General features: G+C 38.7%; 1 protein-coding gene across 6 annotated transcripts in view; it reads right to left on the minus strand.

The window, feature by feature from the left end:
- RABGAP1L (RAB GTPase activating protein 1 like) overlaps positions 1-14,152 on the minus strand; it is a 414,231-nt gene that overhangs the window by 140,547 nt on the left and 259,532 nt on the right. For all 6 annotated transcript variants that reach the window (XM_075936918.1, XM_075936919.1, XM_075936921.1 and 3 more), the window contains 2 exons: positions 8,777-8,902; positions 6,600-6,743 (listed from right to left, as the gene is read on the minus strand). In XM_075936918.1, coding sequence (XP_075793033.1) covers positions 6,600-6,743; positions 8,777-8,902 — 270 coding nt within the window. The remainder of the gene's footprint in view (positions 1-6,599; positions 6,744-8,776; positions 8,903-14,152) is intronic.

Raw genomic sequence — 14,152 nt, forward strand, 5'->3', positions numbered from 1 at the left:
TTATTCTTCCTCTGTTTTGTGAGCATTTGTTTGAAACCAGTTTTAAGTGCTTCATGATTCTAATCTTAACCATTTAAAACAAAAACTTTGCTGGTTCATTCAGCCATACACTACACCCATTGCTGAACTGTTCTCATTTATTTTTCTGTTCCAGTACTAGAAATTCTCTCCCTTACCCCCATGGGGTAAAGTAGTAACCACAAGATATATTCTGTTTGTGTTTAAAATAAATCTAAGTGTCTAATCTAAACTCATGAAAACAAGAAATTTCAGACAGAAAACTCCATTGCCTTAATGTTGTGGGAGGGGAGAGAACATGAAAGAGGACCACCAGCTGTATAATCTAATCTAAAACTGACTACATAAAAATCTATATAATTTGTTACACAGCATACATCACCACAGTAGCAGATCCATCCTTATTCAGTAGCATTCATAATCATGTTGATTTATTTTTATTTGCCACATATAAATATATGTACACAAACACACATCTTTTATGTAGCAGGTATGTAGTCCTGATACAAAGTCCTAGCATTTTAATATTTTAAGACACATTACGCAGCTGTAATGACTTTTTAAAAAAAGAATTTGTAATCTTCAATTATCTTTAAACATTGGGCAAAGATGATGGATTGAAAACTTTTTAGATGAAAGCCCTCTAATTATCCACATTACAGACACTATGCCTATTGAATACTTTACCTGTGAGACTGCAAAGAGCAGCATCAAATAATGTCTGTGAAAAGAGATGGAATGTGATATGGAATCCTGTCAACTAGTAAATGGACTACGAGTAGCAATTAATTTCACCAGTTTTGAGAGTGGATTCATTAATTCATTTACAGGGGTTTTTTTTCAAACTAGCAAATAGTGGATCCAGTAGATCAGGATTTCCTTGCTAGACATATAGGTTCCAATTTGAGCCTTTAGTACCTAAGCTTGGATATGTCTACACAGTAGCCCATACCTTGAAATAAGCTACGCAATTTGAGCTATGCAAATTGCGTAGCTTATTTTGCAATAGCTTATTTAGAAATTTGGTGCTGTCCACACAGTGCTAAATTTTGAAATAAATTGCTATTCCAGCATCTTCCTTAATCCTCGTGCTAGGCGGTTTACAGGAAGCCGGAATAAGAAGCACATTATTTCGAATGTATTTTGAAGTAACAGGCTTCTCTGTAGACAGTGCAGAATTCTATTTCGGGATAATGGACGTTATCCCGAAATAGCACCGCTGTGTAGACGTACCCCTTGAGTGCTGCTAACAACCTACCTAGGCCCTGTAGAATAACCTCTTAAGTAAATTAAGGAATAATGTTGGTGGGCACAGAAGAAACTCATACCCAGTGAAAGAAAATATTACCACAGGATCTCAGAGAGATGAGGAAGACTAAAGAAAAATGTGGGGACCACTTTTGATTTAAAATACCCTTTTGATTTAAAATAAAGATTTTGACTTGCAGGAGTGAAGGGAACAGAATGTAACACACATCTGTGCTACCATATAGTCCTGCTGAATGGCATGCAATGTTGCAATGATACATTTTCCAGCTGAAACTTTCTGCACTGAATTTTGATTTAAAGCCAGTTTTTAAGACTGAATTGTTACAGCTCTAAAATAGGGTTTATTTTTAGAAAGCCATTTCTGCCATTTAAGAAGCTGTATTAAAACATGCATAATGGAAATGCTGACATATGTAATTATAGGTTTGATAGACAATATAGCTAATTCTGAAAAGTTCCAGCTTTTTTGTCAACAAAACCTTGGTAAGATAAAATATTGTACACTATTTTTAAAATTCATTTTTACTCCACTGTAGATCTGGGGAGGAAATGAGTTTGTTCCAGATCCAAATCCTGAGGAAGTTTAACAGGTTGAATATTAATCTGTTCTTTTTCAAAGTGGCTTTGTTGATGGAATTATTGCAGAGTTTGACAACAATAGATAAAAAATAACAAGCTATTATGACTTGTAGGACTAGAGGCAGAACTAATGTGTCGAGCCAACCAGCCTTATTGGTCTGAGCTATACCATTCTGCTTAGTGTTTCCCAGCACTTCCTTTACCAGCAAGACACTGCACTGGAAAAATCAAATTTTCTATGCCAATATCTATACTCCCTATGAGACTTTAACTATTTCATTATGAAACACAGTGCTCTACAAGAAACATAGCTATACAATACAGCTCCATAATTTAACTCTATCCATGTGCACTCACTAACTTTAAATAACATCTTCTCAGATTTATTCACACACAAATCTCAACAGTCTTTATAATTTTATACAAATCTACCAAGGCTGATTCTGAACATTATTTTACCCAGGTTCTGTGTTGAATATTTATGGTAGGAGAACAGTCCAGAGTTATAATTTAAGGCAAGGAGTCACAAGATCTTAGTTCTATTCCCAGCTCTACCACTATGTCTCTGTGTGACCTTGGGAAAGTTAGCTTCACCTCTCTGACTCAGATTTTCCAGTTTCTGACTACTATAATTATAATCTTTAATACATTAATACATGTAATTTACAAACAACAGGTTGAATTCCCAGTAACTCATTTCTTCTCATTCATCAGAAATATCGATCCCAAAAGGGCAGCTCATTCATCCATTCATGTTTGCGACAACTGACCCTTTGTGGTATGACTTAAACTACAAAACACACACCAAGCCCCACAAGATTTGTACCAACATGTAATATATACCCTTTAAAAGGAGAGAAATGTAATCCTTATGCAGTTCAGCATCCTCAATGTTTTGCACAGAAATGACCTTCTGTAATCAAAAACTAAACAAAAAATTTCATGTTATCATTACAATTGTGACAGAAACCAACAAGTGTCAGGAAATTCAAAGTTAATAGTAGAGTGACAGTTTTAGCTTTGAACTTCCTGGCTTTTGACAATACAGCATGTATCACGACTCATCCTCTTTTCCTTTAACAGAAAATTTCATGAAAGGTTATAACTGCATATAATTTACTTGTCAGGATTTTTTTTTGCACTCTAATAAATACGTAATTAGACTTATATAAACAAAATGTCAATCCATTGGAATCCAATACAATTATGTAAATATACATTAAGCATATATACATACATGGACCAAGATTTCAGGGTTGTGAAAGTACTGAGTGTGTGGCACAAGATACTTTGCAAGAAAGTAATTTGTCAAATAGAAATAAAAAGAGTAAGATAAGATAAGATCCTTGGTCTATTAAATATGATTTCTAGCATTTCTAAATCAATTTATGTACATCACAATAAGATAAGATAGGAGGGTTGATGAGTGAAGATTACAAGGAGGATGATAGGGTGGGAATGATCAAAAAAGGCAGTGGTTTGGATATACACCTAAGCGTTTGAGCACATATTCAAACCTAGCCATTTGAGATTCTCCCAACATTTGCTGTGATCTTGCATGGCAAGTTCCAGGCTGTTATGAGTTCTAACAAGGAAGTACAGGCAGTCCCTGGGTTACATGGATCCGACTTACATCGGATCCCTACTTACAAACGGGGTGAGGCAACCCCGCACTAGCTTCCCCCCAGCAGACCAGAGAGACGCGAAGCTAGCGCCCCCCCCAGCAGGCCAGGGAGACACGGAGCAGCTTTTCTCAGCAGACACCTCAGCTTGAGAATAAAGGACTGAGGGAAGTGAGGTGTGGGAGAATAAAACTGAGCTCTGGAGAAATGTTTGGCTAGAGTTTCCCCTACAATATGTACCAGTTCCGACTTACATACAAATTCAATTTAAGAACAAACCTACAGTCCCTATCTTGTACGTAACCCGGGGACTGCCTGTAATTATCTCCATCAAGCTACATGTAAGAGAATGATGAAAAGATCTTTTCTATATAGGCACAAACTCTAATATAAAGCTAAAAAAATCCTGATCATTATCTATCACTATATCATTGGTTTGCCATTCTCCTCTTTCCTATCCTCCATCTTCCCAAATTCTTATATTCTCCACATGTTAGGGTTCATTAATGACTTCTTCCATGAGACTTTCAGTGGCATGAAGCATACTTGCTCATTATGAGATGCTGCTGTCACCAATAAATGCTTTTTCTTTCTGGAATGAGCATTTAAAAAACCCCTTTCAATTATCAATGTTCTTCCCCCTCCAATCACAGATAAATTAAATATGACAAACCCCATCTGAAATGATCCCTGTCTGTTAATCCATACCATAATTGGCATAATTTTAACAGGGACCAGAGTCTCATTGTGAATGACTAGTCTGGGCCATGTATTCAGCACTTTGTTACCCATTTTTCTTCCTTCAGACATCTTTTCCTGTTTGAAAAAGTTACTTAGGATGTAAATATTTTGTCAATTACAGGCAGGATAGAGACAGAGAGAAAGCTCAGCCAGGAAGGAAGTAAAAAGTCATTCAAAATTCATTTGTATTTATGACAAAGACAAGTTAATGAAAAGGCTGCAAACCCATACAAAAAACCAACAAAAAAGCTCACTTCAAAGGGTTTTTTTTTTAGATGGACATTTTCCACTGTTAACGGTTGTACCTTTTTTATCCTTCCAGGTGCTGGAATTACAGATTTGCTGTATTTTAAGAAATAAAAGAAAGAGCTATTCAATGCAGACAATGCTGTGCTGCATAGCTCTTCTTGGAAGCTGGTTGGAGACATAGACATAGCTTTACAATATGACCGCAGTCCTAGTTCTCTTTTCTCTCAAGCTCCATCTGCCCTTAGATTTTGTTTTCCTTCTCCGTTGAGGACCAGACACACTTTTGCTTTAACTATAGAACAAACCTAATACCATTGTTGACCATTATCTTCTCTAAAATTATCTGGATCCCAAGTACTTTTAGGCTGCATTTTTTCTGGAAGTCAGAGTTATTTGTTTAGCTATCATAAATTAAGCAGTTTTAGCTTTAAAGTAGGGGTCTCAAACTCACAGCCTGCGGGCCATCTATGGCCCAAGCATTTTTGCAAACCATCCCAAGAGTCCCAGCGGCCCAGGCTGTGTGTCTCCATACCCATCCCCCAAGCCCCTCACCTTCCTGCCACTGCCTGTTCTCCCCCACACCCACCATTGCGCCCCTTCCTCCAAGGGATGCAGGCTTGGGGATTACTGGGGAGGGGTCTGGCTCCCTACCTGCAGTGGTTCTGTGCGTATCCCGGAAGCAGAAGTATGTCCCTACTGCAGCTCCTATATGTAGGGACAGCCAGGGGCTGTATACCCTGCGCCTGGTGCTGGCTCTGCAGCTCCCATTGGCTGAGAGCTGGGGAGAGGGAGCATCCTCTTGCACCCAAACTCCTCATCTCCAGTCCCACCCCAGAGCCTACACTCCAAGCTGGAGCCCTCACCGACCCCCCGCACCGCAACCCCATATCTCAGCCCAGAGCCCACACCCTTTCCCACACCCCAAAACCATGTTGCAGCTTGAAGCGCCTTCCCCTACTCTGAACCCCTCAGTTCCATCCCAGCCTGGAGCCTCCTCCTGCACTGCAAATCCCTCATCCCTGGCCCCACTCCAGAGCCCGCCCCCCCCACAGGCTCTCTGCTCACTCTCCTCACTGGAAGCATGGCTGCAGCTGGCTGGCAGCTCAGCGCCTGGAATCTGGTTGGCACCTGTACCCCCAGTGGGGAGCAAGGAGCTGAGAAGCCTGGTGAAGCTGGCACGTTCCCAGTGGGGAACCGAGAAGCCGGGTACAGCTGGCTTGTTCCTGGCGGAGAGCCAAGCAATTCGGGTGCGGCTGCCCTATTCCCAGCAGGGAGCCAAGGGGGAAAGAGGGGGATCAACCCAGCTGCCAGCAGGGAGCCAAGAAGCCAGGTATGGCTGCCCCAGCCCCAGTGGGGAAGGGGCTGCCAGGCTCCCAGCAGGGAGTGGGCTATCAGTGGGGAGGTGCACACAGTGCTGAGAGCCCTAGCTCTCAGCCCCCCACACTGCCCCCTTCTTAAGTCGGTGGAAGCGCTCCTGGAGAAGATGCATACCATCCACAGCAGAAGGGCAGTGTGAACATGAACCACTGCTGTAATAACTGTGGTGGCTGTAAACTGACCTAATACAGGTCAAGTTAAGTTGATAGTGTAGACGTCCCCCCAAGAAACTGCAGCGCTGTTCTCTGGAGTAAGGCAGTGCTTGGTTATTTTCTGTCTGTCAGACCTAAGAGTTTAATGTACTAGCACTCTCTGGTAATCTCCCACTCTTTGTGAAATAGCAGGTTATCAGAAACTATGTGTAATAGTCACACTATCTTTGGAGGCTCTGATCTAGGGGAACAATCTACCACAGTACTCTTGGCTGCCAGAAGACAGATTTGTTAAACTGGATGAATCATCCATTTTAAAAAGCAAATGGTTAACTAACTGAACCTATACTTATTAAATCCATCCTGAAAAAATTAAACACTTGCAGTTAGTACAAAACCATATTTATAAAGAGCAAGGGCCTTTGTGAGTGTCTTCTGCTTAACACATTCAGCATTCATTTAGAAATTAATCGGATAGAAACTGAGCAACGCATGACTAAATTTTCCCACAAGATGCAGTAAAAAAAGGAACATTATTAACATTTTTTAGACAAAAAGCATTTCCTCTGATTCCAGGACAGTATCATTTTACCTCACAGAGTAGTAAATCAATGATGTGGAAGACCATGCAGAGTGGGAATTTGGCAGTAAAGAGGGTGAGAAACCACTGGGATGCATACATATGAGCTTCCAGGTTCAGAACTGAGAAATGGCTATATAAATCAGGTAGCTGCTCCTAGAATAAGAAAACAAAAAAAGGGAAATGTCATCCTGCAATTCTCCAGCTTCAGAAACACTGCCAGCAAGATTACTGGAGGTTAGAGAAAAGAGCAAAGTAAAATCTTGACTCCATTAAAGCTCCTATGGGAGTTCCGCTACAAACTTCAGTGGGGACAGGATTTCACCCTCATTTTTGGTGGCTTTTTCTCTGTGTTATCCATCACAGATTCTAGCATGCTAGCTATTCAAAGCAAAAACAAACCAATAATCTGTCATGGGATTAGAGAGAGAAATTATATGATATTAATTATGGAACGGTAGAGTAGTTTTACCATGTATACCGTGTGTGAAACTAGCTATTAAAAACACATTAATGCTTTTATTATGATTGCTTTCGTCTGGGGAAAAAATTAAATTATGGATGTTGGAGCAGGAAATGTATATCTTCCTCAGGGATCATGAAAGATCAGCAAAAAAAAAAAATATTAACAATTAGATAACAAGACAAGTTCCACATGCCAGGAATATAATATATACGACCACCAGGTATGTAGTAATGCCAATTCTAGATTATATACATTGGTCATTAAAGATACACTTACTCGATAAAGTCCATTGATGCTGTTTGGTATAAATATGAAAAATCCATATGGAGAACAAATTTTTTTTTTATGTAGCACCACATAACACTTTATCTGAAAAGCACCCAGCCATTGTATTTTAGTTTTTAAATCTCAGAAAGGGAAGTTTGCACAACAGCTGTATTTTTACTCTGGCTAACTGATTCCAACAGCAAGCTCCATTATTGTGACTGTACTACAGGTCAAATTTTAGTGGACTATTAATAATACTTAATTAGTCAAGTGACATCAAATAAAACTTGCAATCGTTTATTCAGAGTTAAATTGCTTTTAATGCGAAAAATAAAATGTGAGAAAAACTAGATGCGTATCAAATCACAGTCAAATGACCCATGACCTGCAAAATGTCCTGTGTTGTGTTTATTTTTGATATTCATAGAACTGTCCCAGCTTGTAAAATATTTTAACTCATAATGCAAGTCAATCAAACTCAGACAATGGTACTATACTAAAATAATATGCTCTGAGAGAACTCAGAAGTTCTACTGTAATCACATTAATTTAAAAAAATAAAAAGAGAAGGGAAGAGAGAAACACAAATATGTTATTTGAATCTAAAAAGTTAACAAGAATAAGTATAAGAAAGCCAAAAGAAAATAGAGACAGATAGATCTGCAACAACTGGCTTCAGATTTTATACGTCCCTCATATCAGGGCTCTTAGGATCCAAGAATTCTGTTCAATATGCTTCTGAAAGGAGAGAGTTGTATGTTTCTAAAGCTATAGGACAGTGGTTCTTAACTTGTTTCAGTCCACGGACCAGCAGGCAAATCAAAAATTTTTCATGGACCACCTCCTTTTTAAGACATGATAAAAAAGAGCAGACAACGAACATTTTAGTTTGAAATTGATTTCTTACTAACAGATTTTTGGATTCTCTTCTCACTGACAAACTTTTCAGTGTTTGGAGCAGTACTTGATAATGCACAAAGAATATCGCTTTCCACTGCAAGCCAATTCCTCTGTTTGGACTTAACGTGCAACAAACACGAAAATCCAGTCTCGCATGTATAAGTTGATGCAAATGGCAAAAGAAATCTGACTCTGTGCGCTGACAGATTTGGGTAACTCCCGGTCACGCTGGCCCAAAATTTCTCTATGGTAGACTGCTGGTACACGTCTTGAGCCACAAAACCATTTTTCAGATCCAAGAATTCCTCCTGCAGGTGATGCTATGAATGACAAGTCGCATGCTTGTGAACACAGCATAAAACAGCCTAACAGCGGTGCCTGCTCACGCCGTGTGACTTTGGACAATGTTCCTGTGGACCGCCGAAAAAGTCACCATGGATCTCCAGTGGTCCATGGACCACAAGTTGAGAACCACAGCTATAGGAGAAGAGCTTTCCTCTTCCCAACACAACATTACCATGTAAGAAAGGACAAGAGTTCTTGATCCTCATCCTACCTGCATTAGTTTTTCCAGCTGGTAAAATTTGCAGTGAAGATCTTCAAAGTTATTTTTGTAGAGGTCTCGTAAGCCGTAGTTATACATGATCTTCACCAGCACACAAAAGGCCTGCTCCTCTGGCATCTGCAGGGGAAAATGCACAAAGACACTTCGAATGACGATGCAGAGATTTGAAATACCATAGCTGTAAAATTAAAATTCCCTTTGCTAAAGTACTATAGGAGATTCTGAAAAAAATCTAAATGTTTAAATTTCTTAAATTCAAAAATACTTTTAATTTGAAATTTCCTTAATTTTATTTTTAGAATATTAAAAAGATTGAAATAAAAAACAAGGATTTTGTTTCAAGTCAATTTACATGTTTTGTTTGATCTGAAACTATTTCCCCTTCCTTTTTATTTCATCACAGTTTTTGAAAAAATTTGTTTTGAGTCAATCTAAAATAAATGATAAAAAACCTGAACTGCCAGCACACCAGAAAAAAAATGAAGTTATTCAAACAGATCTGTTAGATTAAAAACAAACAAACAAAAACAAACAATTTAGGGGAGTAATTTATTCTCCTTGAGGAAGACATTAGTTAGGCCCCATCTATACTCATTAGAAACAATATTAGCGTCTTTCTTCAGCACCTTCTTTAAATACAGTATTATAATCTTAATTCAAAGGCAATTCTCCAGAGTAATGCTAACCTAGCATCACACTTTTGGAGATAAGGGGAGTCAAATGAAAATTAATCATATTTAGAATTTGGAGCTTATTCATTTTTTGAACACTTGCATCTCTACAAATAGCTTATCTTATCCAAACCAAACTTTAAAAAAAAATAAAGTATACTGTTGGGTAAGAAATGACACGTAAAATAAGTGATGGAATGTTTGATTTTGGAATATGTGGGGAGGAGGGAAAGTGATAATGTGGTTCTAGTTTCAACTGTGTCTATGAACAGACCATCATTTCTCTCCACTACTCTTATGGGGTATCAGCGACTTAAATTTTCTAGGTGTAATAGCTGCCTGTAACAATCTTTTTCTTGTAGATATCTTACTTAGTAACTTTTTTCCTTTTGGGCTGCGAGTGTGAGAAATAAATATTTAAGGGTCTTGTAAATAACCACACTCTAAATTAAAATAAATTCCGATAGTGATTAATGTGACATTATCAACAAAAGCATAACATGGCTTTTTTTTTTTAAATACTCTTTCCAATATCCCATTTCTTCACGCCATAGATGTAGCAATAAATTTGTTTAGCAGCCTATAAATATCTCATATTTTTAAACTGTTGTAATATCTTGGAAGTGAAAGATGACAATATAAATTAACAGTCAAGAATGCCAACTATATCTTTCACTGAATGGGTCAAATCCTTTATTTAGTTTTTGCTCATAAAATTCAAAACTGCTCAAGCAACTTGGGAGCACAAGACCTATTGAAAATCAATGGTACTTATGCTCCACTGAGATGAGAATCCCAGCCTCAGACAAGCTCCCAACACCATCAGTGAGAATTGGCCTGATGAAGACATTAAAAATGAAATGAAAATCCATTAAAAATGTCAGGATTTGGCACACAATGTAGATTATTCAAAAAGGTACCCTTTACCATCAAATAAAAATGGACTTCTGCAAAATACATAATAGCTTCTATGATAACAAAACCTAATTATTCCTGACATAATGGATTGTTAAGAACATAAGAATAGCTATACTGGGTGAATGGTCACGTAGCTAGACCAGTATCCTGTCTTTTGACAGTGGCTGGTGCCAGAACCTTCAGAGGGAATTAAAAGAACAGATCAAGGATCCATTCCCTGTCATCCCAGTCCAAGCTTCTGCTAGCCAGAGGCTTTTGGACACTCGGAACATGAGGTTGCATCCCAGGGTTTCTTGGCTAATGAGAACTGATGGACCTACCTTCCAGGAATCTAATTCTTTTTTGACCCCATAGTCGTAAGTTTGGCCTTCACATCATATCCTGACAGACAGTTCTGCAGCTTTACTACATGTTGCAGAAACACTTGTACTTCTTCATGGTTTGAAGAAATACTTCTTTTTCTTTGTTTTAGACTGAAAAATATCATTTTGCCTCTATATAAATCCATGGTATGCTCATATCTTGAATACTGCCTATTAATTTAATTGGATGATCTCAGTTTTGTATGGGGTGAAGGGATAAATAATACTTCCTTATTCACTTTCACCACACCCTTTGGACCACCACCACATGTCCCCTTAATTGTCTCTCTTCTAAGATGGACAGTCTTAAAAACATTGTAAGAGAACACCCTCGCCCTCCCCCCAAAAAAGTAAGACAATAAAAAGCATCCTCTAACAAACGGCAGTTCAATCCTAGTGAAGAAAACAGAAAGGAGCATACACTATGGCCTATGAAGTGCAGTGCAGTGAGCTAGGAAGTGGGCAGAGAGGAGCAGGCTTCCAGGTCGCTACCTCAGTGGTGAGTGTGGTGGCCCAATCACTGCTGTTGCCCTGAGGCAGGTCCCCCAGTTGTCCTGTGGCTGGTACTGTTTGGGGGAGAGGGCTCCAAGCAAGGGGTGCAACAGGCAGATAGGGGCAGAGCAGAATCAATGTGGGGGTGGGGCTTGTAGTGGGGTGGTTGCCCTGAGTCCCACATCTAGAGTTCTTAGGCGTGAGTTGCTCAAAGCCTACTGTCACCTTAGGAATGGCCCTGGGTAAAGTATCAACATGGTTTTTGTAAAAGGAAATTATGTCTGACCAATCTACTAAACTTTTTGAGGGTAACAAGCATGTGGACAAGGGCGATTCAGTGGATATAATGTATTTAGAGTTTCAGAAAACCTGTAACAAGGTACTCACCAAGTGCTCTTAAGCAAAGTAACCTCTTAATCCATGGGATAAAGAGGGAAGGTTCAATAATGGATTGGTAATTGGTTAAAAGACAGGAAACAAAAGGTAGGAGGAATAAATGGTTAGTTTTCAGAATGGAGAGAGGTAAATAGTGGTGTCCCCCAAGAGATCTGTATTGGGACCCAATCCTATAGATCAGAAAAAATTGTTCATGCCCTCTGAAACAATGAGGTGGTAAAATTTGCTGATGATACAAAACTACTCAAGATAGTCACATCCAAAGCAGACTGCAAAGAGCTACAAAAAGATCTTACAAAACTGGGTGAGTAGGCAAGAAAGGGAAGAAAAAATTCAATATTGATAAATGCAAAGTAATGCATTTTTGCATTTTGTAAATTTGCAGAGGATACAAAATTATTCAAAATCATTAAGTCCAAAGTTGATTGTAAAGAGTTACAAAAAAAAAATCTTACTTTACTTGGTAGATAAATTCCATGTTGATAAATGCAAAGTAATGCACATTGGAAAACATAATCCTAACTATACATATAAAGTGATTGTGCCTATATTAGCTATTACCACCCGACAAAAATCTTGGAGTCATTATTGATAGATCTCTGAAAATACCCACTCAATATGCAGCAACAGTCAAAAAAGCAAACAGAATGTTATGAATCATTGAGAAAGAAATAGATAATAAGACAGAGAATATCAAAATATCGTATTGCCTCTATATAAATCCATGGTATGCTCACATCTTGAACACTGCATGCAGTTATGATTGCTCCATCTCAAAAAAGATATATTAGAATTGGAAAAGGTGCAGAAAAGGGCAACAAAAATGATTAAGTGTATGGAACAGCTTCCATAAGAGAAGCAATTAATAAGACTGGGACTTTACAGCTTGGAAAAGAGATGACTAAGGATGGATAGGATAGATGTCTATAAAATCATGACTGGTGTAGAGAAAGTCAATAAGGAAGCATTATGTACTCCTTCTCATAAGGCCAGAACTAGGAATCACCAAATGAAATTAATAGGCAGCAGGATTAAAACAAACAAAAGAACATTTTTTTTCTCACAATGTACAATTTTTGCCAGAGGATGTTGTGAAGGCCAAGACTATAACAGGGTTCGAAAAAGAATTAGATACATTCATGGAGGATAGGTCCATCAATAGTGATTAGCCAGGATAGGCAGGGATGGTGTCTCTAGCCTCTGTTTCCCAGAACCTGGGAATGGGATGGATTACTTGATGATTACCTGTTCTGTTCATGCCCTCTGAAGCATCTGGTATTGGCTACTGTGTCGGAAGACAGAATTCTGAGCTAGATGGATCTTTGCTCTGATCCAGTATGCATAGTTTTATGTTCCATGCCCCTAATCACTTTTATTTTTCCTTCTCTGCACCTTTTCCAATTCTAATGTATCTTTTTTGAGATGGGGTGGCCTAAACTGCACAAAGTATTCAAGGGATGGATATACCATGGATATATATTGTGGTATTATGAAATTTTATTTTTGTCAATCCATTTCTTAATTAATATTCTTTTACCTTTTGCACTGCCGCTGCACATTGAGCAGATGTTAACAGAGAGATATCCAAGATCTTTCTTGAGTAGTAACAGCTAGCTAGACCCCCTCATTTTTATTGGAGGTCTAGTTGGGATGTTTGGCAATAAGCATCACTGTACATTAATCAACAATGAATTTCAATTATTTAGTGGCAAAGACACATGGTTTAGTGAGATCCTGTGGCATGTCCAGATAACCTTTGTAACTCTTCATTGCCAGCTTTGGACTTAATGAGCTTAAGTAATTTAGTATTATCTACAAACTTTGCTACCTAATTTTTCATCCCTCTTTCCAGATCATTTATGAATATGTTGAACAGTATGGGTCCGAGATTCCTAGGGGATCCCTGCTATTTATATTTTATTTATTTACATATATTGCTTTCCATTATAAAAACTGGCCATTTATTCCTAGCCAATGTTTCCTATTTTTGTACCAGTCACTGAGCCATGAGAGGATCTTTCCTCTTATCCCATGACAGTTTATCTTGCTTCAGAGGCTTTGGAGAGGAATATTGTGAAAGTTCAAGTATGCTACTATATCAACATCCCCCTTGTCCTCATGCTTGTTGACACTGTCAAAGAATTCCAATGGATTGATGAGGCATGATTTCCCTTTACGAAAGTTGTGTTGACTCTTCCCCAATATATCATGTTCATCTATGTGTTTGAAAACTAGGTTCTTTACTATAGTTTCAACCAATTTGCCTGGCACTGTATTTAAGCTTGCCGGTCTGTAATTGCTGGGATTGCCTTTGCAGCCTTTTTTAAAAAGTGGATTTACATTAGCATTCCCCAGTCATCTGGTACTGTAGCTGATTTAAGCAATAGGTTACCTACCAGGGGTGGATATACGGCAGGGCGAGCAGGGCGGCTGCCCCGGGCCCTGCGCTTCAAGAAGCCCCGCGCATGCGCCGTGTCAAAAGGGGGGCCCCGCGAAATTGTGCTGTCCTGTGCCCCACAAAATCCTCA

This window comes from Pelodiscus sinensis, chromosome 9 (assembly GCF_049634645.1).
Source record: "Pelodiscus sinensis isolate JC-2024 chromosome 9, ASM4963464v1, whole genome shotgun sequence".
Lineage (NCBI taxonomy): Eukaryota > Metazoa > Chordata > Testudines > Trionychidae > Pelodiscus > Pelodiscus sinensis.